The sequence below is a fragment of the Bos indicus x Bos taurus genome, chromosome 20 (assembly GCF_003369695.1).
Source record: "Bos indicus x Bos taurus breed Angus x Brahman F1 hybrid chromosome 20, Bos_hybrid_MaternalHap_v2.0, whole genome shotgun sequence".
NCBI lineage: Eukaryota > Metazoa > Chordata > Mammalia > Artiodactyla > Bovidae > Bos > Bos indicus x Bos taurus.
The window spans coordinates 67,348,495-67,373,730 of record NC_040095.1 but is presented as its reverse complement, the minus strand read 5'-3'; the positions used below and the strand labels follow the sequence as shown (position 1 = coordinate 67,373,730).

General features: G+C 46.4%; 1 protein-coding gene across 2 annotated transcripts in view; it reads left to right on the top strand.

Annotated features, from left to right (window-relative positions):
- The window catches only part of ICE1 (interactor of little elongation complex ELL subunit 1), a 63,207-nt gene extending 42,117 nt beyond the window's left edge, over nt 1–21,090 (top strand). Inside the window, exons 14-19 of one of the 2 annotated variants that reach the window (XM_027519914.1) lie at nt 191–359; nt 5,646–5,806; nt 8,584–8,774; nt 10,591–10,697; nt 17,439–17,537; nt 19,817–21,090. In XM_027519914.1, coding sequence (XP_027375715.1) covers nt 191–359; nt 5,646–5,806; nt 8,584–8,774; nt 10,591–10,697; nt 17,439–17,537; nt 19,817–19,998 — 909 coding nt within the window. In that variant the 3' untranslated portion in view covers nt 19,999–21,090. Of the gene's footprint in view, nt 1–188; nt 360–5,645; nt 5,807–8,583; nt 8,775–10,590; nt 10,698–17,438; nt 17,538–19,816 lie in introns of those variants that run through there. The other variant, XM_027519915.1, reaches the window with a different exon arrangement.
- Nucleotides 21,091–25,236: the final 4,146 nt, after the last annotated feature.

The window sequence follows — 25,236 nt, the reverse complement described above, 5'->3', positions numbered from 1 at the left end:
CCGCAGAGCCTCCCGGCTTCCCTGCTGAGGGGTTACTGCAGTGGCAGCTGGCCTCTGTCCGAGACAGTGCCCCTTTTATTTTTCCAGCTTTCCCAAGGACTTGATTTTGTAACTTGTAGCTGTTCCATAGTAGGCTAACGATAAATATGAATGTACATTGCCTTTTTGTTTTTTTTTCCCCCCAATTCAGCATTTAGCAGAGAGCTTGCTTCACTCTATCCTCTCAGAGCTGAAGAGTCAGAAGATGTCCGTGGAGCACAATTACATCCACGCGCTCTGCAGGGTGTACGTGGGGGTCTGCCGGCAGCTGGGTGATCTGGAGAGGGCGCGCCTCTTCTGCTACGGCCTGCTCAAGGAAGGTACTTGTGGGTGGTGGCGGTCTAGCCTCAGAAGCAGGGGCTTGCTCTTTTACCTGCTTACACATGCCTCTGGATTTCCAGCTGAGTTGCTGCTGTGTGTCTTTTGTGCATCTCCCTGGTTTGCAGTGGGAGGATTTACGTGACTGACGCTTGCCTCGGTCAGCACGTACATCCCTGCTGTGTGGGAGGGCCTCTCCCCACTGCCTCTTGGTGGTATTCCTTGTGCAGCTGCTTTGGAGTCAGACGTGGTCGACACAGAGGAGGGAGTCATTGTGACGCAGCAACTGCTCTGCTGTGTTCCTGGCTGGAAATGGCAGAAACTGGTGGAGTCACAGGCTCACGAGCAGTTTCAGGGAGATGTGGGGAGGAGTGCTGCCCTTCGAGTCTTTCCCTTCAGTGCTGTGTCTTCAGTCTGCTGATGGGGAGCAGACGGGCCTCGTTCTTTACATCAGGTCGTCAGGGAAACATTTAAATAGCAACGTGATACGAAATGCAACTGAGTATCGCATCCATCCTATCTAGATCGCAGAGGCTGATAACCTTGTGTCACCACAATGTTTATGGGACTTTTGAATCGGGATGAACCTGCCGCGTGTAGACTTGTGCGTGAGGCTGCTGTGTTGGTTGCCCACTTTGTTTTTCTTTATTTTTTCAGTCACTGACTTATTAGCAAATAGTTACAGGGTGTACATAAGTGTGAAGGCTTTGATGGTGACCCGGCCCAGGTATCGGTACGGCCTTGCAGTGGTGCACGCATGACCATGACCTCACGGGAGTACCCAGCAAGTTTACCGGTGAGGGCGGCAGGGAGGAGAGCCCTGTGGGGCGGCCAGGACCACCTGGGTCTCTGTTTCTTCCTCAGACGCACCCAGCACACTCTCCATTCCGGATCTTTGTAACCGTTTCTCTTTTGGGAAGTGTTTCTCTCTCTCCACTAGATGCTGGTCAGACTGTTCCTTTCCCTTTGTTGTCTCTTCTCTGCTAGATCCCGTCAGAGTACCGGTTTTGTTTTTCTTGTTCCTGTTACATCCTCTCCCTGGAAAAACATGTTGTGTGCTCCCACTCAGTGTCTACTGAATGAACGAGAGGTACAGTGGAAGGTGGCTTTGAGCGAGTCTCAGGCCTGGGACACTTTCTTTGTCAAAGTGACTTGTGAGCTTTGATGTGAAGACAGAAGCAAGGGAGAGAATTCCAGGCGGAGGGAACAACCTGTGATGTCTTGGGACAAGAGGAAGTGTGACCGGATAAGCAGTTTACCGAATAACACGTCAAAGTAGCCTAGAGAGTGTATGCTTTGGGTTACTCTCCTTCCAAACACGTTGCAGCATTAGATAAAATAGAACAGAGAAAAATGAAAAAGATATGGCTTCATGCCAAACAGGATACAGATATTTGTGTTGACTGGTATAACCACTTGAAAACACTTAGTTTCTTATAAAATTAAACATTAATTTATCATCGTCATTGTTCAGTTGCTAGGTCATGTCCGACACTCTGGGACCCCATGGGCTTCAGCACACCAGGCTTCCCTGTCCTTGACTATTGCCTGGAGTTGGCTCAAATTCATGTTCATTGAGTTGGTGATGCTATCTAATCATCTTGTGCTCTGTCATCCCCTTCTCCTTTTGCCTTCAGTCTTTCCCAGCATCAGAGTCTTTTCCGGTGAGTCACTTTTTCCCTTCAGGTGGCCAAAGAATTGGAACTTGAGCTTTAGCATCAGTCCTTCCATTGAATATTCAGGACTGATTTCCTTTAGGATGGACTGGTTGGATCTCCTTGCAGTCCAAAGGACTCTCAAGAGTCTTCTCCAGCACCACGGTTTGAAAGCATCAATTCTTTGGTGCTCAGCCTTCTTTATGGTCCAGCTCTCACATCCATACATGACTATTGGAAAAAATATAGCTTTGACGATACTAACCTTTGTTGTGTCTGAGTGATGTCTCTGCTTTTTAATACAGTCTAGGTTTGTTAGGAGCAGGTGTCTTTTAATTTCATGGCTACAGTCACCATCTGCACTGATTTTGAAGCCCAAGAAAATAAAGTCTGTCACTGTTTCCACTTTTTCCCCATCTATTTGCCATCAGTGATGGGACCAGATGCCACAATGTTAGTTTTTTGAATGTTGAGTTTTAAGCAAACTTTTTCACTCTCCTCTTTCACCCTCATCAAGAGGCTCTTTCGTTCCTCTTTACTTGCTGCCACTAAAGTGGTATCATATGCATATCTGAGGTTGTTGATATTTCTCCTGGCAGTGTTGACTCCATACTGTGATGAATCCAGATGGGCATTCTGTATGATGTACTCTGCATAGAGTTTAAATAATCATGGTGACACTATACAGATTTCTCCTACCCCTTTCCCAATTGTGAACCAGTCCATTGTTCCATGTAAGGTTCAAATTGGTGCTTCTTCACCCACATAACATATTTCTCAGGAGGCAGATAAGGTGATCTGATATTCCCATCTCTTAAAGAATTTTCCAGTTTGTTGCAGTCCCCATAGTCAAAGGCTTTAGTGTAGTAAGTGAAGCAGAAGTAGATGTTTTTCTGGAATTCCATTTCTCTAGAATCCAGTGAATGTAGACAATTGGATTTGTGTTTCCTCTGCCTTTTCTCAACCCAGCTTGTACCTCTGAAAGTTCACCATTCAGTTCACTTCAGTTCAGTCACTCAGTCATGTCTGACTCTCCCACCCCATGGACTGCAGCACACCAGGCCTCCCTGTCCATCAAGAACTCTTGAGCTTGCTCAAACTCATGTCCATGGAGTCCATCCAACCGTCTCATCCTCTGTCGTCCCCTTTTCCTCCTGCCTTCAATCTTTCCCAGCATCAGGATCTTTTCCAGTGAGTCAGTTCTTTGCATCAGGTGGCCAAATTATTGGAGTTTTCAGCTTCAGCATCCAATCCTTCCAATGAATATTCAGGACTGATTTCCTTTTGGATTGACTTGTTTAGACTGGTTGTAAAGCCTAGCTTGAAGGATGTTGAGGGTAATCTTGCTAGCCTGCTAAATGAGCACAGTTGTGTGGTAGTTTGACCGTTGTTTGGCATTGCCCTTCTTTGGGATTGGAATGAAAGCTGATCTTTTCTAGTCCTGTGGCCACTGCTGAGTTTTCCAAATTGGCTGACATATTGAGTACAGCACATCACTTTTTAGGATTTGCAATAGTTCAGCTGGAATTCCATCACCTCCACTAGCTTTGTTCATAGTGATGCTTCCTAAGGCCCACTTGACTTCACGCTCCAGGATGTCTGGTTATAGGTCAGTGACCACACCATCGTGGTTATCCAGGTCATTAAGGTCTTTTTGTAGAGTTCCTCTGCGTATTCTGTCCACCTTGTCTTAATCTCTTTTGCTTCTGTGAGGTCCTTACCGTTTCTGTTCTTTATCGTACCCATCCTTGCATGAAATGTTGGTATCTCTAATATTTTTGAAGAGATCTCTAGTCTTTCCCATTCTGTTGTTTTCCTCTTCTTCTTTGCATTGTTTGTTAAAGATGATCTCTTTATCTCTCCTTGCTATTCTCTGGAAGTCTGTATTCAGTTGAGTATATTTTTCCCTTTTGTCCTCTGCCTTTCTCTTCTCCTCTTTACTTAGCTGTTTGTAAAGCTTCCTCAGGCAACCCCTTTGCCTTCTTGAGTTTCTTTCTTTCCCTTTGGGATGGTTTTGGTCACCGCCTCCTGTACAGTGTTCCAAACCGCCTTCTGTAGTTCTTCAGGCACTCCTGTCTACCAGATCTAATCTCTTGCATCTGTTTGTCACCGCTACTATATAATCATAAGGGATTTTATTTAGATCATACCTGAATGGCCTGCTGGTTTTCCCTGCTGTCTTCAATTTGATCCTGAATTTTGCAATATAAAGCTGATGGTCTGAGCCACAGTCATTTTCAGGTCTTGTTTTTGCTGACCGTATAGAGTTTCTCCATCTTTGGCTGCAATATAATCAATCTGATTTCGGTGTCGACCATCTGGTGATGTCCATGTGTAGAGTCACCTCTTATGTTGTTGGAAGAGGGTGTTTGCTCTGACCGGTGCTTTCTCTTGGCAAAACTCTGTTAGCCTTTGTGCTCCTTCATTTTGTACTCCAAGGCCAAACTTTCCTGTTACTCCAGGTATCTCTTGACTTCCTACTTTTTCATTCCAATCCCCTGTGATGGAAAGGACATCTTCTTTGGTGTTAGTTCTAGAAGGTCTTGTAGGTCATCATAGAACCGTTCAACTTCAGTTTCTTTGGCATTAGTGGTTGGGGCATAGACTTGGATTACTACGATGTTGAATGGTTTGCCTTAGAAATGAACTGAGATCGTTCTGTAGTTTTTGAGATTGCACCAAAGTACTGCATTTCGGATTCTTGTTGACTCTGAGAGCTGCTCCATTTCTTCTAAGGGATTCTTGCCCACAGAAGTAGATATAATGGTCATCTGAGTTGAATTTCCCCATTCTGGTACATCTTTGTTCATTGATTCCTAAGATGTCCATGTTCAGTCTTGCCATCTCCTGTTAAACATGTCCAATTTACTTTGATTCATGGACCTAACACTCCAGGTTCCTATGCAATATCGTTCTTTACAGCATCGGACTTTCCTTTCACCACCAGACGCTTCCGCAGCTGAGCGCCATTTCTGCTGGCCCAGCCCCTTCATCCTTTCTGGAACTATCAGTAATTGCCCTTCACTTTTCCCCAGTAGCATATTGGACACCTTCTGACCTAGGGGACTCATCTTCCGGTGTCATATCTTTGTGCTTTTTCATACTGGTTACGGGACTCTCGTGGTAAGAATACTGGAGTGGATTGCCCTTCCTTTGTCCAGTGGACCGTGGTTTGTCCATAGTCTACATTATGACCCATCCATCTTGGTGGCCCTGCACCCTCGCCACAACGAGGCTGTGATCCATCAAGGGGATGGCCTGAAAGGACACTCATCTAGTAGCAGGGTTCTGGGTGCGGACTCTTGAGACAAGGCGTCTGCTTTCTCTGCTTGTTTTAGAGTTTATTGCTCTTCTCTATAGTGGTGTATACTTATGCTGGGTTTCAAATTTGATTAAACAAACTATGCCGAAGGGTAAAGTTGGCTGGAGGCTGGGGGAGAGGACGGGAGGGGCAGGCGGGAGGGACAGAGTGGATTTGAGGCAGCTGGGGCTGTGGCCTCACGGGGGCCACCTCTTCTTCAGGTGTAGGCGGCCTTGCTGCGCACATGTGGCATTGTTTAAATATGTTCTTGCTTTGTAATTTACTCACTTAATCAGACATGAAGGTTTATTATCTTGTTTTCTTTCTCATAGATTTTCCAGAGTCTGAGAAATTGACTTTGTTCATTGCAAACATGTGGCATGATGTATTTATCTCTCAGTCGGTGATTAATAAGGCGATGCAGTTGGTAGCCAGGCAGCGCGCCAAGGGAGAAGTTCTGAACTGTTTGCGTGCCTTCCTCAATTGGGAGAAGGTGAGGTTTCTTTTTATTTTGTGCAATAATGTACACATAGACCTTATATAAATGTTTTATTTGGTTTTGTGTTCGTGAGCATTTTAGAGCTATTATTCTTCATATTAGATCCTTCAGAATACCATTTTAGTCTAAGCTTGTGCATTTTGTTCATTAAGTATGTCCACTGAGCAGAGTTTATCTTGGGTACTAATTTGCCGCTGGTGAAATCCATACGCGTGCTTAACATATGTAGGGGCCCCGAGAAGATGCAGACCGCTGCTTCTACACGTGGTACTTAGGTGAGAAAATTGAGATCCCAACTCCTTCCTTTGATGATTTTTCTGAATGTAATCTGTGTTCTTCTTCCCAATTGATGAAATTTGTAGTTTTTGGAGTATTATGTGCTTTCTTTTATTTTCTTTAGTGACTGATGTGTTAATATAATATGTAGATTGGTGTTCTTTTCATAGATTTTCTCTAATGAGAATCCCTGGGTGCTGAATTGATAGTGATACACTATAAGAAGAGGTATTGAAGAGGCACTGAAGTCAGTGACAGGTTGATTTTCACTCTGTTCTGCCTTTTTTAGGACTGTATTACTGTCCTTTTTAGAAGGAGGCTGGCTCACGCCTGTGGATGGTGCTTGTGTGCCATCATGCTTTCCTTTTCAGCGCTTTCTGGTGTTACTGTCAACTAGACTTCAGTTTCCTTAGAAAAGGGAAGGGCTTGGTGGATAAAAAGTTAGGCAAGTCTTAAACAGCGGGTCTGCAGTCAGCCCTCCATCAGCCCACTTCCACAGTCTAGAGTGTGTTGTGTGAGGTCCCATCTGATTGTGCTCCCTTGGCGGCTAGCAGAGCCCTCCAGGGTGCGTCCCGCCCTCTGTGGTTACCTGTGCACCCTCCCCTGCTGAATCCTCCCGCTTGTGCCCTGGGGGTCTCCTCCTCCAGCCTTCAGGGTGAAGCTAGATAGGATAGGGTGGTAAAAGCCATGATTAACGAAGAAGGGAGAATTTTAATAAGTGTATTTTATCTGTATCATATCAAATAAAAATATAAACTCAAAGTTATTTTAAAAAGAGAGAGAAATACCTGGGGGGGAAATACCATTATAGTCTAAGACGTCCATATTCTCTTACAGAACTCCACAGGTGTGATACTCAAAAGTAAGTAGAGAGATAGCACAATCAACAACAAAAAAGTAAACTGGATGAAGGCTATTTTTCGTGTCTGTGACATTTGCAAAAGCAGTCATAGATTTGGCCACACAAGAACCTTAATTTTTAAAAAGTAAATATTCTACACTCAAAATTGTCTGGTAATGATTTGGTAAAATTAGACATAAATAATTGTATAAAAATTTCCCAGAGATTGAGATGCACAGTCTCTGGACAGTCTGTGAACAAACAGAAACTCAAAGTAAAATCGCAGTATCTGGAACCCTGCATTAGCAGAGACCTCTCGTTTTTGGAAGACTCACACTCACTGCGGTAGTTTAAATGTCTTCAGTATTAAACACAGAAACAAAGTTCTTTGATAACCATCTTGAAAATTAAAAATTTGAGAAGGAATCTAGGGAAGAAAGAATGTGATAAAGGAACAGTAGTAAAGTTGAGAATGAAAAAAAAACCACTGCCTTTAAAAAAATGCTAATAAAACAGATAACTCAGTTCAGATGACTATAAAAAGAGCAAAGCAAAAAATATTCAAGATTTCAGGATGAGAGGAGTTGTGAGTAGAGACAGAGGGTGAAAAATGAGAAGATTGCTGCCTGCAGCGTCACAGAGGCAGCCCTAGACCCGGGCAGCCGCTTAGCGGTATACACACGTCACAGTTGGCTTCAGGGTCGAACACTGCAGTAAGCCAGTTTTCAGTTACAAAAGGCTGAAAAGATAATTGGAAACTTAGTATACAAGAAGGGTGTATAGATGTCACCCGAACAGTAAATCTTATCTTTAAAGAACCAATTAATTCCAGTCTTTTTCAGGCATCAGAGATTGAAAGCTCCTTGTTCAGTTTAAATCACAAAACCCAATAAAAAAAAAAAAAAACTGAAGAAAGAGAAGAACATTATAAATCCACGGCTGGGTATGAACCCAAGGGAATTCAAGTTTATGTCCACAAAAAGGCTTCTACAGAAATGTCCAAAGCAGCGTTATTAACTGTAGCCTAAAGCTGCAAGTGACCCACACATCTTCAGTAGGTGAAAGGACAAACCGTGGTGTATCCGTGCTTTGGTGTATCCAGACCGTGGTGTGACCCTGCTCAGCAGCGAGAGGCAAGCTGAAAGTCTCTCTGCACTCAGAACGTGGAAAGACACCCGGACAGCGCACAGCTGTAAAAGGAGGCAGACGAAAGACTCTAGTGCAGTCTTGTTCGGTTTTTTTAATTTCTGGAAAAAGCAGGTTGATACATACGGTCAGAGAGATGGCCAAATGAGTTTATTAAAGAACTTTTTAAATATTAAAACCTTTTTTTATTTGTGACTTTAATTCTCTGATTTGAGTTAATGAAACTGGGCGTTCCTCTGTGGATTGCGGAGTCTTTTCTAGCCCGGCTGGCTTCCGCATTGTGCCTGGAGCTCTTTATCTGGCCTCTCTGCCGCTGTTGCATAATCATTTAGGACAGGTGCTATGCCTAGGTAAGCACAGTTCCCTCTTCAAAATCCAGCTTTCAAAGGGTGTCTTTTAAAGTTACATGAGGATTCATCTGATGCTCCTTACGTGCTTTAAGATCACCCAGAGAAGATGCATTGCATTTGAAATTCTAAATTCCCTTTTTTTTCCCTTTATTTGCCAGAATGCACCTGTAGATGTTGGCTTCATGGTTTCTAAGCTGCTTTTGACCATACAGTTATGTCCAAAAACAGAATTTCAGCCCAGTGTGAGGTTTGGGGAAGACCTGAGTGACAGCACTTGGGAGTACGTATGTGCCATCGACCTGCTCTGCTGCCATCAGAAGTGGGTCTGGACGCATGACAACATCATCAGGTACGGCTGCTTTCCTGACTCAGGCTGGACTATTTGTATTGTCAAGCAGTCCTTTCAGCGATTGCCGAGTTGTGGTTTGAATCATTTTTGCTTTTAAGGCAGCTGAACTGTTTAGAACGCACATTTTGATTTGGATAGGAATTAATAAAACTGCTCGTAAAATGCCAGTGTAGCTGTGACATCCCCTCACTTTATTTTTTTACGATACCTTTCACTACTTTTCATTGTATTCTCTCATTACTGTCTCTCTCCCAATGGGAAATGTCTCATGAGTGGGGGGCCTTTGGTTTCCTGGCCTCCCCAGCATGTGGAGACCTGTGCCTACACAACCGAGGCGCTCAGCGAGTACGTGTAGGTGGAATGCTGTGATCACTGTCTTAACGTTCAGGTGCTATGGAAGGGCCATAGGAACAAGGCTGTTCAGGATTCTACATTGGCGGCTCTTCTCACTGGGGTTGCAGGAGAGAACAGAGTCTGATACGCTCAGGCATCTGTCTTGCGTAATGAGCTAACTTTTCTCTGTGCATCAACTATGCAGCATATTTGGAGAATGGAAAAATAGTCAAGTATTTATAATTGTTCCATGGTTAAATATAACCTTAATTTTCTTACAACCCTGACTGAGAAAGGCTGGTTTAAAGGGGCTTATGACATTGAAAAGGAGTCCCCAAAGGATTGATAGTATGTATCTTGATATCCTGTGGAAACTTGTTCTTGTTTTCTCCTAATACTGGAAAAAGATGATATATCTAAATGTCAAGCAACAGATCACTAATTCTGGGATGTCTGTATAATGAGGTACAGCCATTGTAGAATTCAGAGCCGTACTACATAGATCTGTACGTGTTGAGATGAAAGTTGTTTTGTAGTCTGTTACTAAGAAAGTGCCAGGGCCATCTGTTCCGTGCTGTGTGATGACAAGCGAGAGGCCACCCCCGGTCCCCTCTTCCTAGGAGCTGGGGGCAGGGCCCTCCTCCCAGGGAAAGGTGAGACCACTGCGGGCGGTGCCAGGGAGAGGCGCTTCATCCAGGGTTCCCCACTAGTGGAGTGGACAGAGGGTCGAATAGCAGGATCTCTGCCTAAGCTACTTGTGACCCTGATTCCTGAGCTCTGTGGTCACTCTGTCCGTGTTTTTTATATAAATGTAGGCATAGACGTGTGTGGAAGGCAAAGCCCCAAAATAAAAGAATGATAGTTACCTGACAGTGTATTATTTGGGGTGCTTTTAATTTACATTTTCCTTTCATTTGTCTGTATTAAACTTTTCTAATGTTATAAATGCTATGTAAGAAGTTAATACATTTTTGAAACGAGAAAGCAAAGAGAAATTGCCACTGATCAGTAGAAAGTTTCTTTAATCCCTGTTAACTGTGGTTCATTTCCTCTGGTTTAGTTCTTTTTATGAAATACAGCCTGTCCTTGTTCCTAACTGGGAAACAAGGCTTCTAGAACACAGGTCCTCCTGATGTCTAGATGGTCCACATAAAAATCCAGACTCTGCTGCTTCCAGTTCTGCAGCTTGGGGACGATACTGGGTACTTTGCCTTGTGAAAAGGGTTTACACAGAATAAAGATGCCAGCACGGGTGTTTGCAGCTTTTTTAAAGCCACTTTGCACACTGAGATCCTGAATAGTTGGAAAGTCTCAGTTTTCAGAGTCTGTTCTATTGTTAGCCAAAAATGCTACATCTTTAGAAGTTCCTCTTCTTCACGGATTGTCACTTATGCACCATTTTTAGATAGGTTCTTAATATTTGAGCCATGGTGGGCATGCATACTTACATACATACATGTCTATATTTGTTTTTATTTTGCAGCAAGGAGCTGTGGCCTGTAATGGATAAGTGGATAAAGTATAGGAAAGGACATGCGAACGTCGCCTACACTCCCGATATCATCGTAGCGTCAGTACTGAGGCTCATCGGTGAGCTGTCTCTTGTACTGAATTTGTTCTTGTTATTGATGCTATCTTGGCGGGAGAGTACGTGTGGAATAATGATAAATGTTGACTGAAACTTCACTATGACTGACCTTATAGCCATTAGAGTAGGTACTTTTGCACTAAATTAATTTTCATTACTCATTCTCTTTATAAGTTAACATTTTATTCAACTTTGTCAGAGAGTCAAGATTTTTCTTGTTAGTACATTTTATTTATAATTGAACTCTTGATTCTCAGATACTAATTTTAATATACAGACAGATATACACATATACATAGCAGGATACATAAATTGCTATAAGTTGTAGTCTAATTTGATTTATAAAATAAGTGTATCTTCCCTACTTTCACCCTTTTTTTTGGAACTTGCTCAGTAAGGATGACGATGTGCTTCCATGATTGGAACTAGTTTTATTTTGTTTCTACAATTCTAAGCTGAATATACACAAATTAAATCATTGCTTAAAAATATTTTAAATGAAACATTGTTTTTAATCTCAGGTCTAAAGAGGACCTCAGTGACCCTTTAGTTCTGCTGCTTCCTTTGCACCTTACAAGTCTTTATTTTTCACTTTGACTTATTTTCTTCCTTTTTATGCCACATCTCTGACAAACTGCTCTCCATTCCTTATGTTATTTCATTATCATTGATACGATATATTCATTATTAGAAGGCTGTCTTTACTATGAACTGACTCTCTGCCATGTATTCATCTCCTGGGAGCAAACAAAACTGGGTTCACCCAATTGCTGTGTCAGGGCCCTTCAGGTCGTTGAAGGTAGTTATCATGACTATACAGACATCATGGAGTGTGAAGTCACGTGGGCCTTACGAAACATCACTGTGAACAAAGCTAGTGGAGGTCATGGAATTCCAGTTGAGCTATTTCAAATCCTAAAAGATGATGCTGTGAAAGTGCTGCACTCAATATGTCAGCAAATTCGGAGAACTCAACAGTGGCTACAGGACTGGAAAAAGTCAGTTTTCATTCCAATCCCAAAGAAAGGCAATGCCAAAGAATGTACAAACTACCACACAATTGCACTCATTTCACACGCTAGCAAAATAATGCTCAAAATTCTCCAAGCTAGGCTTCAATAGTACGTGAACCGAGAATTTCCAGATGGTCAGGCTGGACTTAGAAAAGGCAGAAGAACCAGGGATCAAATTGCCAACATTTTTGGATCGTAGAAAAAGCAAGAGAAAAAACATCTACTTCTGCTTCATTGACTATACTAAATCCTTTGTGTGGATCACAACAAACTGAAAAATTATTAAAGAGATGGGAATACCAGATCACCTTAACCTGCCTCCTGAGATATCTGTATGCAGGTCAAGAAGCACCAGTTAGAACTGGTCATGGAACAACAGACTGGTTCCAAATAGGAAAAGGAGTAAATCAAGGCTGTATATTGTCACCCTGCTTATTTAACTTATATGCAGAGTACATAATGCAAATTACTGGGCTAGATGAAGCACAAGCTGGAATCAAGATTGCAGGGAGAAATATCAATAAATAACCTCAGATATGCAGCAGAGAAGGCAGTGGCACCCCACGCCAGTGCTCTTGCCTGGAAAATCCCATGGGCAAAGGAGCCTGGTAGGCTGCAGTCGATGGGGTCGCTGAGAGTTGGACACGACTGAGTGACTTCATTTTCACTTTTCACTTTCATGCACTGGAGAAGGAAATGGCAACCCACTCTAGTATTCTTGCCTGAAGAATCCCAGGGACGGAGGAGCCTGGTGGGCTGCCGTCTATGGGGTTGCACAGAGTCAAACACGACTGAAGCAACTTAGCAGCAGCAGCAGATACACAGATGATACCACCCTATGGCAGAAAGTGAAGAGGAACTAAAAAGACTCTTGATGAAGGTGAAAGAGGAGAGTAAAAAAGTTGGCTTAAAACATTAAAAAAACTAAGATCATGGCATCGGGTCTCATCACTTCATGGCAAATAGATGGAGAAACAGTGGAAACAGTGACAGATTTATTTTCCTGGTCTCCAAAGTCCCTGCAGATGGTGACTACAGCCATGAAATTAAAAGACTCTTGCTCCTTGGAAGAAAAGCTATAACCAACCTAGACAGCATATTAAAAAGCAGAGACATTACATTGCCGACAAAGGTCCGTCTAGTCAAGGATATGGTTTTTCCAGTGGTCATGTATGGATGTGAGAGTCGGTCTGTGAAGAAAGCTGAGCACTAAAGAATTGATGCTTTTGAACTGTGGTGTTGGAGACGACTCTTGAGAGTTCCTTGGACTGCACTGAGATCCAACCAGTAAATTCTAAAGGGAGTCAGTCCTGAATATTCTTTGGAAGGATTGATGCTGAAGCTGAAGCTCCAATACTTTGGCCACCTGATGTGAAGAACTGACTCATTGGAAAAGACCCTGATGCTGGAAAAGATTGAAGGCAGGAGGAGAAGGGGACAACAGAGGAGGAAACGGCTGGATGGCATTACTGGTTCAATGGACATGAGTTTGGACAAGCTCAGTTAGATGGTGAAGGACAGGGAGGCCTGGCGTGCTGCAGTCCATGGGGTCACAAAGAGTTGAAGAAGTCTCATTCTCTGTATCTTTGGCATTTAATTAAAACTCAAAGATAATACCATTTGAAATGAGGTTTAAGAATTTTTAAGTCATGTAAATCAGTCTTGTAAGTGGATCACAGTAAGAAATATAATAGCTCCGACTGATTTTGTTGCTGTGTCTGCTAACATGCACTGTGCATATTCACCTGCAAACATAGGAACGTTGTAAATGGATATATAAGCTGAGTCCTGACAACAGCCTGGTTTCAACATGGACATCTACTAATTTTCACTGGAGATAACCCAACATATACTTGGAGTTAAGATTCCGAATAGGAAAGCATGGAGGTGTGGGAGTGGAGATGGCTTCTTAGGGCACGGCTCTCCTGAGCTTGTGAGATCAGTGTCCCAGGCGGGGCCACCAGAACACGGACAGGCCAGTAGCTGCATTTCTAGCCGTCACATGACGGCATCAGTGTGTCTGGAAACCCTGGTTGCAGTAGCAGCTTCTCTTACGGATTCAAGAAGAATTGTTCATACCTCTTGAGAATTCTCCTCCGTGCCTAGAGAATCCCATGCACAGAGGAGGCTGGCGGACTATAGTCCTTGGGGTTAAAGAGTTGGACATGACTGAGCAACTAACACTTGAGAAGATAGTTCATAAGATTTGATGATATATTAGAGTAATATATGTACATTTATATAATTAAAAGTGACGTATAATGCAATTGTGTATCTTATAGGAATAATTCATGTCCGTCTCTTTGTGACCCCATGGACTGTAGCCAACCCGGCTCCTCTGTCCATGCAAGAATACTCTCTCCAGGCAAGAATACTGGGGTGGGTTGACATGCCCTGCTCCAGGGGATCTTCCAAACCCAGGGATCGAACCCCGGTCTCCCACACTGCAGGTAGATTCTTTACTGTCTGAGCACAGGGAAGCCCAGAGGAGTAATTAATAATGTATAATTAATATGTAGTTAACAGTACTGTATAATAAAACGATAACGTAGAAGTAAATGTAGTTCAAAGGGAGGGTAATGAGGAAGCAAGTGTCATGTGGAAAATAAGAGAGTCCAGCCTACCTGCGAACACTGTGAACGCTGCGTGTCTCAGGAGGACCAGCGCAGGTAGAGCTCACGTGCCTGAAAGGCTGGTGTGCAGAGGGCAGGGGGCCGCCGGGCCGTTCCAGGAGGACCTCAGTGAGCTTCGCTCGGTGTCTGTTGGCACTGAAGGCTCTCCTGACCCCCGTGCACAGCGGGTGCTGGGGGCTTCCTTAGCTTGGGGGCTGGGGCTGGGCACCGGTGAGGCCCAGTCTGGGGATGGGGCGGAATCCTGCGAGAGCTTGAGGGCGGGACAGGTGCTGTCCTTCCCGTGCACTCATCTCAGGTGGAGTTTGAGCCGTTTCTTGAGAAGAAAGCATTGGAAAAGCATCTTAACAGTTTCTGAAGCTGACATTTACTAAAGAATTTACCGAATAATTAAGTTGGTTAGTATGACTTCATAATAATAAATGAAGTCACACAGCAGGCGTTCATGAAACAGGAATCGTCTGTATTCTTAACTCTAAATGTGTAAATCCCAGTGGGTTTTCTGCTCCTTGGGAAATAAAGCAGGACGATCCAGAGCCATCGGTGCAGGGTTGGGGTGTAAGCACCACCGTGAGCACACGCCGTGGGCATGCCTGGTTATTAACCTGCCTGAATGCCAGTGGAGCCCAGGGCTCTGGAGGACCAGAGAGCCTGGCAGAGCTGGGGTGTGGGGAGAGGTGAGCGTGTCTGAGGTCCTGAGTCGAAAGGGAGTGGAGCGAGGCCGGAAGTCGGCCTCCGCTGGACACAGGGGCGTATAGAGCCACGTGATACCACTTGCTGCCCCCAGAGTGTTCTGACTCTTAAACGGCCTGGCTGGGGTCAGCGGAGCCCCGAGCTCAGACGGCCCTGTTCCTCCTGCCAGGGTTGCACGTTTCCTGCAGTAGGCAGTCCCGCTTGATTTCTGTCCAGGGTCTCGCCACGTCGTTCAGCTTTTCTGTGGAACTGTCTTAACGAATGCATCCTTTCCTTACCATACCTGCGTATAAAACCGTGACAGAGAGCCCTGGGTGACTCTCCAGCTCTGAGCCCTGCCCTTTAGACTAGGCCACATTCCCTGTGACCGTCAGCTCTCCTCAGGCCTCCCTGAGTGTGGAAAATGTTGTCTTTGATCTGAGATCACCTCCATGTTTCTTACTTGAATTTCATTGTGGCCCAGTTGCCTTGGACTCACCCACATTCCTTCCATGGGGGTACTTTTCTTCCTATCTCTTAGTAGATCTGTCCATCGTCTTTGTCAGGTCATCATATGTGCAAGTGTTAAGTCCTAAACCATATACCTCAGACTCATGAGTTCCTCTTACTGTATCTCTGATTTACTCTGATAGATAGCTTCTAAAACCCAATTCATTAAGCATCTTTAATTAAAAGAAAAGGATCCAATATAATGCAGTCAGGTGTTATCTGGTGGTGATGGTGTAGTTGCTCAGTCGTGGTCAACTCTTTGCGACCCCATAGACGGTAGCCCACAAGGCTCCTCTGTCCATGGGATTCTCCAGGCAAGAACACTGGAGCGGGTTGCCATTCTTTTCTTCAGGGAGTTTTCCCAACCCAGGGATTGAACCCACATTTCCTGCATTGGCAGGCGGATTCTTTACCACTGAGCCACCAGGGAAGCCAATGTGTTTCCTGGGGACACAGCCACATGGTCCCACAGCGGTGGAGGCATGCACCCTACCCCTTTCTCTGCTGTGAGTCGTGCACCGAACACTCCTCATAGATGGCCTCAGAGGACAGGGCTGGGGACGGGCGCTTAGCACTTTGACCTCATGCAAGGAGGTATTTAAGAGTGACGGTGCCTTGACCTTTCTCATCTCTGAAGTCCGTTACTTTTCAGCCTCAGTGAAAGACTGCCTGAGACATGATCCAGATGTTTACAGTTTCACCCCGGGTTAGGCCTTATCCGGGGAGTCCCTGGTAGAAGGAATTTCCTGGAGGGCTGTGTCTGTCGCAGTGCTCAGGGTGCATGTGACCAGCACTGCGAGCCCCTACAGGGGATACAGAGTGACAGAGCTCCTGTGGTGCCCCGTGCTTCAGTTTCTCCGTGTCTAACACAGAGGGGCAGGTAGACTGGTTCACGTACAAGCCTGCGGGCTGTCTGTAGTACTGAGAAAGCAGGTGGGCACAGCGGTGCCCGCACAGGGTAACATAGCCACAAGAGCGCGGGAAGGGGCCCTGGGCCCAGCGACATCCAGGGCTCGCCCCAGAACCCCCTCCCGTGCACCAGAACCCCCTCCCGTGCACCAGAACCCCCTCCCGTGCACCAGAACCCCCTCCCGTGCAAGGGGTCAGGCCATGCAGCCTGGCCCTGGGTGAGGGAGGTGTCCCGCTCTGGAGCAGGCTGGTGCCCCCAGTTGAGTCGCGGCCCAGCGAGGAGCATTGTCCTGGTGAGACCCCCAAAGAGCTGTTGTCAGCCCAGGTTTTGTGTGTCAGTGACTGTAGTTGAAATTAGAACTCATGCTCAGACTTTAAAAAAATTCTGGCTATTCATTGGAAATTAATAAAATGATACTAGTAGTTGTAAATGGCATTTTTAATGAAAAACAGCTGTTTCCAAACAAAAATAGAATGGAACCTTATCTTGTCGAGAGGCTCTTCACTGTCTGGTTTCCCATAGCTGCTTTGCGTTCTCTTGTGGCTGTATGTTATTTTGGTTGAGGTATTTGGAAAAAATCCAGTCTCATACAGATCTGTAGTTGATGAGAGGAGTACTTTAATAGCCTGTTGGAGTAATTGTGGGTGTACTTCTTTGACACTGGGCTTTCTGGTGGCTCGGCGGTAAAGACCCCACCTGCAATGCAGGAGACCCGGGTTCCATCCCTGGGTTAGGAAGACCCCCTGGAGAAGGGAATGGCAGCCCACTCCAGTGTTCTTGCCTCAAGAAGCCCATGGACAGAGGAACCTGGCGGGCTACAGTCCATGGGGTCTCAAAAGAGTCAGACACGACTAAGTGACTAAACCAACAGCAGCAGCAACCACCCGGTTTCAGATCCTGAAGCTCAGTGCACATAATGTTGAACAAAAGAAAACATAAGTTTTAAGTTCTTATGAAAAGTTAGCATTTAACCGAAGGTTGTTTACCGTTTTTTTTTTTCCCCTCTAGGTCGTTTAGGTCAGTTGGGTTTGAAGGAAGGGTTCCCGTCTGCGGTGAAGAACATTAGTACGGTGATTGGTATGTTTATCCAGCATGCCCAGGATGAAGGTACAGCTTCTGTCTATCACGCTTACTTTCAGATCATTTGCATTCCTCTCATCCAGTCTCTCTCGTGTTCTTAACCATGTGCCGTGCTCTGCGCGTCTCCCACTGCTCGGGCATGAGTTTGGCGAAGCCAGCCTCTGCCCGTGCTCCCAGCACCGGGATGAGAGCCTGTGTGGGTCTCCTGCAGTCTGCATGTTCGCCGCTCATGCCCTTGGCAGTGAACCCCTAGGGAGGAAGGGGCTCTTCCTGACCTGGTGCTGGCATTCTGTCTCGGCAGCCGTCGGCTCTGGCTTCATGCCGCCCCGTGACCCCCGCTGCCCCCACGTGCCCGGCTGAAGGTGTGTCCTGACGATAAGTGGGGTCCCCCGTGTGAAGCAGCAGCTCCACTGTGGCCTGGGTGTCCGTCCAGAGCACCCGGGATAGCTCGGAGACTGGAAACCGCTGAGCCAGTCTTCACGCTCCCTAATTCCCTTAATGTGCATGCCGCAGAGCATGTAAGTTTATAGTCTTATTTGGGAAGAGCTTAAAACTCAAAAAGTGACCCTTTGAAGCAGTGAGTCCCTCTCGTTTTTATTTGAATGCTGTGCCATCAAGGGGTGATGCCACTTCCATCAGGATTCCATCAGGAGCGCACAGTGACATCTGAAATCTGTGTCCCAGATGAGCTTAACCTGTAGATTGTCCTCTTTCAGGGTGAGGCTCGGCAGGTTGAGCTGCTGAGAACTTCTCTTTGATCTGCTGAGATAATGCCCATGAGAGTGTTCCCTTTGCGCTAGATGGTGCTCCCCTCCCATCTGGACCATGTTCCCCTCCCGTCTGGACCGTGTTCCCTTCCCATCTAGACGGGGTGTTGTCATCTTAGAGTTGCTGGAGAGTGGCTGAGGGACTGTCCCCAGAGCCGCCAGCTCAGACATTTCCTAGCAGAAGGAGGCTCGAGGGGACTCACTCGGGCCTGCTGCCAGTGCAGCACGGGGTCCCTGGACGGCCCTCCCAGGCGGCGCTGACTGCATTATGCTCAGGAAGCTGACGCCCCAGGAGAAACCTCGAGCTGGATAGTGCTGCCAGCTCACAGCCAGGCCTGAGGCCAGAGCCACAGCCGTGCACGCACTCCTGCTCATCACAGTGGCTTTCACACCCTGTGTGACTCCTCTGTTAGGCCTTTTGTTTTAGTCTTGTGTCCCCTTCTCAACGGGAAAGTGACTCTTAAGCTGGTGCAGCGCTACCTGCATCCGCAGCATCACCATCTGAACCTGTGGGTTTTGTGATGTTTATTTGTAAACACTTGTTGTTTGCCTTGTTGAACACACTGCATCACTAACAGTGTATAGTTAATAAGTTTAAAGAAATGACTCCTAAATTTCTTAAACTAAATAATTTAAGTGAATTTAACTAAAATTGGAAAAGGAAATGGCAACCCACTCCAGTATCCTTGCCTGGAGAATTGCATGGACAGAGGAGGCCGGCAGACTACCGTCCATGGGGTCGCAGGAGTCGGGAACAACTTAGCGACTAAAATTGAACTGAATTAAACTTTAATTAAATAACTACTAAATAAACGCAGGCTAAATGAGAACTCTTACATACCATAATCTAAGCTAGCTCTAGCCTACAGTTAAATGCCGTGTCTGTGATCGTGCACTGTGCTCTAGTGTGTAAGAGTGTTTGCTGTACTATATTGGGCTTTGGCTGGTGGCTCAGACAGTAAAGAGCATGCAGACAAAGCAGGAGATCCAGGTTTGATCCCTGGGTCGGGAAGATCCCCTGAAGATCATACTAAAGAAGATCAAACTAAAAACTGAAACTACGACCTAAAAAGAAGGTCATACTAAAAACCAGTTTCTCATTTGCTCTCATTTCATTGTTTTTCCTCTCCAAAGTCCATGTGTCAGTACTCGCAGTGGGTATAATGGAGTCGTTTATTTGACGGATGCTTTGGGATCCACATTCTATCGAACCTTAAGTGCCAGTGTGGTCCTTCCGGAGCTGCCACTGGAGAGCTCGCTGCGGTCCGGAGGAGGGGCACTCCTTGTGTGCCCTCTGCTCCGCACACCCTCCTGGGGTGCCAGCATCACCAGGGGCCTGTCGAGACTGGGCTCCGTTTTGCTTCTTCCATTCCTAGGAGGACTTAAATGAGCTTTTTTTTCATTGTCGGTTTTGTTTTTGTTATTAGTTTTCATTGCTGGCAGAAAGTAAATGAATAGTGATTCACCAGATTAACAACATTAAGATTGTGAATAGCAGAGCTTTTCTCATGTGATGACTGATGTGGAAATGCTTTTCAGATATCCCGTGGGGGGTCCAGCTGGCCGCCGTGTATGCCTTGTGCGACCTGAGCCCCAGCAACCCAGCGGAGATCTCCAAGATCCTGGAGGCCTGGCGCAGGGAAACAGCGCGCAGCGTCCCCGCTGCGGTACTTGGCGCCCTGGACGAGGTGGGCGCGCTGTGCGCGGAGGGGCGAGGCTGAACACCAACGCGGCGCCCAAGTGCCTTCACGTGTTTCGGGGCCGCGGGGCAGCTGGCCTCCAGGATGCACCCCGGGCCCCGGGGAGAGGCCGGGCTGCGCCCCCTGGGCCGAGGCCGAGACACCGGGGCTGGCCCCGAGCTGCGCACGTCTCCCTTCCAGCTGTGGTGAGCACGGACGTTTGGACTGGAGTTTGTGTGTCTTGGTCAAACAACAGAAACTTGAACTTAGCCCTTTTTTGCTGCAGAAAGTGTCGTGGTTTTTTTTGTTTTTTTTTGGTCGCTTTTTGAAACTGAGTGGCTTTTTGTAATGAGTTTAATATAAAAACATTAATTTGGTTCCTGAGCCAGTTTTGGACCTTGTGCCCAAACGACTGACTGGGAGGAAGCGCGGCTGAGGCGGAGGCTGAAGACGCTGCCAGCGTCCTCGCCGGTAGGGGCCGCCGCTGCTCAGGGTGGAGACCCGGGGCGCCTCTCCCGCTGCTCAGCCCCGGGAGGAGAGAGAGTCCAGGCTCCCAGGGTCCGCACCCAGCCCAGCGCAGGCAGGCCCCCGCGTGTGCCCTGTATATACGGACAGCCGACAGTGTGTCTCACATTTGATGATATTCCACTTTTCGGAATTTTAGTATTTGTACAGAGAAAAATGGGTTTAATAATTCACCCTGGTCCTGATTTGTCCGCTAGTCATCATTTCTTAAAATTCTTGTATGTGTTTTTATAATAAAAAGTGAAAGTAAGCCATGCACATGAGTCCTGGTGAGTACAGAGTGACCCTTGCCCACCTTCTACTCCAGCCAAAGATGAAGTGAGCGCCCAGTGCTGACCAAAGACGGGAGCCGCCGCCTGGGAGCCTCCTCTGCAGACATGGGCAGGGACGCCGGGGGGTGCTCGCTGCCTCATCCTCCAAGGCTTTCGGGGATGGCAGACCCCATGCCAGCGCTACCTGGCCCTCAGTGTTGGATGTCTTCGTTTAGCTAGAGATGCTCCCCTTAAAAAATTACCTCTGACAACTATTTTGTTATTCCTTCCCCCTGTTTTTAAAGGAATTATAACAGACGGAGATTTATAAAAAGAAACCTCTGCCTTGCCCTTTGGATGCTTTTTGTCTGTGTGTTCCTTCTTTCTCCCTCTGTCTCCGGAGCGCGTGGTCCGGGCCAGAGCCTGGCTGGGAGGAGCTGGTAAAGAAAGTGGCCAGGTTTTCAAAGACTTCTGTGATCTGTCACCCCAGACTTTGGTTGCATACAGTGAGGGGGACACGGGGACTTGGAGCAGGGTAGCAGGCCCAGGAGGGTCCCCCCGAGGAGGTCACTCGTGAGTTAAGCCCTGAGAGGAGGGACCTTGGAATGGTCCTGGTGGACAGGTGTGCTGGCTCTGAGAGCGGAAGGGCCTGCCCTGTGTCAGCAGGATGCCCCGCCCCTCCCTGGGACCTGGGCAGCCCTGGGCTCAGTCACACTCCGAGGGACGTTTGAGCAGGTGTGACGGGGCAGGGGGCTGACGCTGGTGGGCACAGACCATCAGCAGGGGCAGGGGGCGGATGTCACACGGATCTTGCGGCTGAAAACAGTGCTGAGTTGGATAAAGGACAGAAAGGAGTCGGGGGTCCCACAGTTTTGAGTTGGGGACGGGGGTTCCGAGTTGGTGATAGGAGCCACAAACCCTGGGCGCGTGCTGGGATGCAGACATCCACGTGGAGGCAGCCGGGAGCCTGTAGCAGCAGGAGTCGAGCTGGGACGAGCTGGGTCGGAGGTCAGAAAGGTGACAGAGCTCAGAGGGTGTTTAAAGCGAGCGGTCACCTAGGACAAGTCACTTCCCTCTCTCAGCGTTTCCTGTGATTTGAAGATGCCTGGGAGGGGGCGGAGGAGGAAGCACCAGGTGGGACAGGAGGGGCTGGCTGAGAATCGCGTTGGTGCATGCGCCCTGGCCCAAGTTGGGAGCAGGAGGGCAGGCAGCAGCCTCTGAGCTGCTGGATGCCGTGAGGTCCATGGTCCCGGAGAAGCAGCCAGGGTGGGTGGATTCTGCTGCTTGTAGGGGCGTGCTGAGCCTGGAGGGTTGCAGAGTAAAAGGGGGTAAGGAGGAGAGGGCAGATCTGGGGACACAGTGGGGGTTGAACTTGTCTGGCGTCACATGGTTTGTCATATGGCTCACAGCAAAGAGGGCTTCCCTGGTAGTTCAGCTGGTAAAGAATCCGCCTGCAATGCAGGAGACCCAGGTTCTATCCCTGGGTTGGGAAGATCCCCTGGAGAAGGGAACTGCTACCCACTCCAGTATACTTGGGCTTCCCTGGTGGCTCAGCTGGTAAAGAATCTGCCTGCAATGCAGGAAACCTGGGTTCAATTCCTGTGTTGGGAAGATCCCCTGGAGGAGGGCATGGCAATCCACCTCAGTATTCTGAAGAATTCCATAGACTGTACAGTCTATGGGGTCGCGAAGAGTCAGACAGGACTGAGCGACTTTTACTTTCACAGTAAAGAACCTTCCCACCAATGCAGGAGACGCAGGTTCCATGCCTGGGTTGAGAAGATCCCCTGGAGAAGGCAATGGCAACCTGCTCCAGTATCCTTGCCTGGAGAGTCCCATGGATGGAGGACCCTGGTGGGCTGTAGTCCATGGGGTGCAAAGAGTCGGACATGGCTGAGTGACTGGACTACCACGGTTCAGGTCATGTTCTGAGCTCCGCAGTCCCATGTGCGCTCAGCTGGTGGGGAGCAGATGGTGCTGACGGGGCTGCCCGTCTGCCCACAGGAGGCTGGCATCATTCCTGAGAACATACATGCCTGAGCAGGCCCATCCTACTGTGACCCCCTCAGAGGGGGAAGCAGTTTTAAACTGTTGGTAAACTGATCGTTTCTGGTCCCCCGGCAGAACACAGTTGTAGAGTTTCATCACTAAAAAAAAAGGATGCAGGCAAAAATGCAGGTAAACATTTGAACCTGGAGTGGGATGGGGCTCTGGGCCGGACTAGATCAGGGCATCCGGGAGGCACAGGGGTGCTGGGCGCCCCCTTGGAAGCAGGCACCCAGCCCTCTGCCTGCAGCCACACACTTGACTCCGGAGCCCGAGGGGCAGGCGGTGGGGCAAGGAGGATGTGCAGCAGTGTGGCCAGTGGTCTTGTTTTTTACTTTTTTTTTTTTTTAATTTTATTTTATTTTTAAACTTTACATAATTGTATTAGTTTTGCAAATATCAAAATGAATCCATCACAGGTATACATGTGCTCCCCATCCTGAACCCTCCTCCCTCCTCCTTCCCCGTACCATCCCTCTGGGTCATCCCAGTGCACTAGCCCCAAGCATCCAGTATCGTGCATTGAACCTGGACTGGCATCTCGTTTCATACATGATATTTTACATGTTTCAATGCCATTCTCCCAAATCTTCCCACCCTCTCCCTCTCCCACAGAGTCCATAAGACTGTTCCATACATCAGCGTCACTTTTGCTGTCTCGTACACAGGGTTATTGTTATCATCTTTCTAAATTCCATATATATGCGTTAGTATACTGTATTGGTGTTTTTCTTTCTGGCTTACTTCACTCTGTATAATAGGCTCCAGTTTCATCCACCTCATTAGAACCGATTCAAATGTATTCTTTTTAATGGCTGAGTAATACTCCATTGTGTATATGTACCACAGCTTTCTTATCCATTCATCTGCTGATGGACATCTAAGTTGCTTCCATGTCCTGGCTATTATAAACAGTGCTGCGATGAACACTGGGGTACACGTGTCTCTTTCCCTTCTGGTTTCCTCAGTGTGTATGCCCAGCAGTGGGATTGCTGGATCATAAGGCAGTTCTATTTCCAGTTTTTTAAGGAATCTCCACACTGTTCTCCATAGTGGCTGTACTAGTTTGCATTCCCACCAACAGTGTAAGAGGGTTCCCTTTCCTCCACACCCTCTCCAACATTTATTATTTGTAGACTTTTGGATCGCAGCCATTCTGACTGGTGTGAAATGGTACCTCATAGTGGTCTTGATTTGCATTTCTCTGATAATGAGTGATGTTGAGCATCTTTTCATGTGTTTGTTAGCCATCTGTATGTCTTCTTTGGAGAAATGTCTATTTAGTTCTTTGGCCCATTTTTTGATTGGGTCATTTATTTTTCTGGAGTTGAGCTGGAGGAGTTGCTTGTATATTTTTGAGATTAGTTGTTTGTCAGTTGCTTCATTTGCTATTATTTTCTCCCATTCTGAAGGCTGCCTTTTCACCTTGCTGATAGTTTCCTTTGATGTGCAGAAGCTTTTAAGTTTAATTAGGTCCCATTTGTTTATTTTTGCTTTTATTTCTGATATTCTGGGAGGCGGGTCATAGAGGATCCTGCTGTGATGTATGTCAGAGAGTGTTTTGCCTATGTTCTCCTCTAGGAGTTTTATAGTTTCTGGTCTTATGTTTAGATCTTTAATCCATTTTGAGTTTATTTTTGTGTATGGTGTCAGAAAGTGTTCTAGTTGACAAAATTCAACACCCATTTATGATAAAAACTCTCCAGAAAGCAGGAATAGAAGGAACATACCTCAACATAATAAAAGCTATATATGACAAACCGACAGCAAACATTATCCTCAATGGTGAAAAATTGAAAGCATTTCCTCTAAAGTCAGGAACAAGACAAGGGTGCCCACTTTCACCATTACTATTCAACATAGTTTTGGAAGTTTTGGCCACAGCAATCAGAGCAGAAAAAGAAATAAAAGTAATCCAAATTGGAAAAGAAGAAGTAAAACTCTCACTATTTGCAGATGACATGATCCTCTACATAGAAAACCCTAAAGACTCCGCCAGAAAATTACTAGAACTAATCAATGACTATAGTAAAGTTGCAGGATATAAAATCAACACACAGAAATCCCTTGCATTCCTATATACTAATAATGAGAAAACAGAAAGAGAAATTAAGGAAACAATTCCATTCACCATTGCAACAGAAAGAATAAAATACTTAGGAATATATCTACCTAAAGAAACTAAAGACCTATATATAGAAAACTATAAAACACTGGTGAAAGAAATCAAAGAGGACACTAATAGATGGAGAAATATACCATGTTCATGGATTGGAAGAATCAATACAGTGAAAATGAGTATACTACCCAAAGCAATTTATAGATTCAATGCAATCCCTATCAAGCTACCAACAGTATTCTTCACAGAGCTAGAACAAATAATTTCACAGTTTGTATGGAAATGCAAAAAACCTCGAATAGCCAAAGCGATCTTGAGAAAGAAGAATGGAACTGGAGG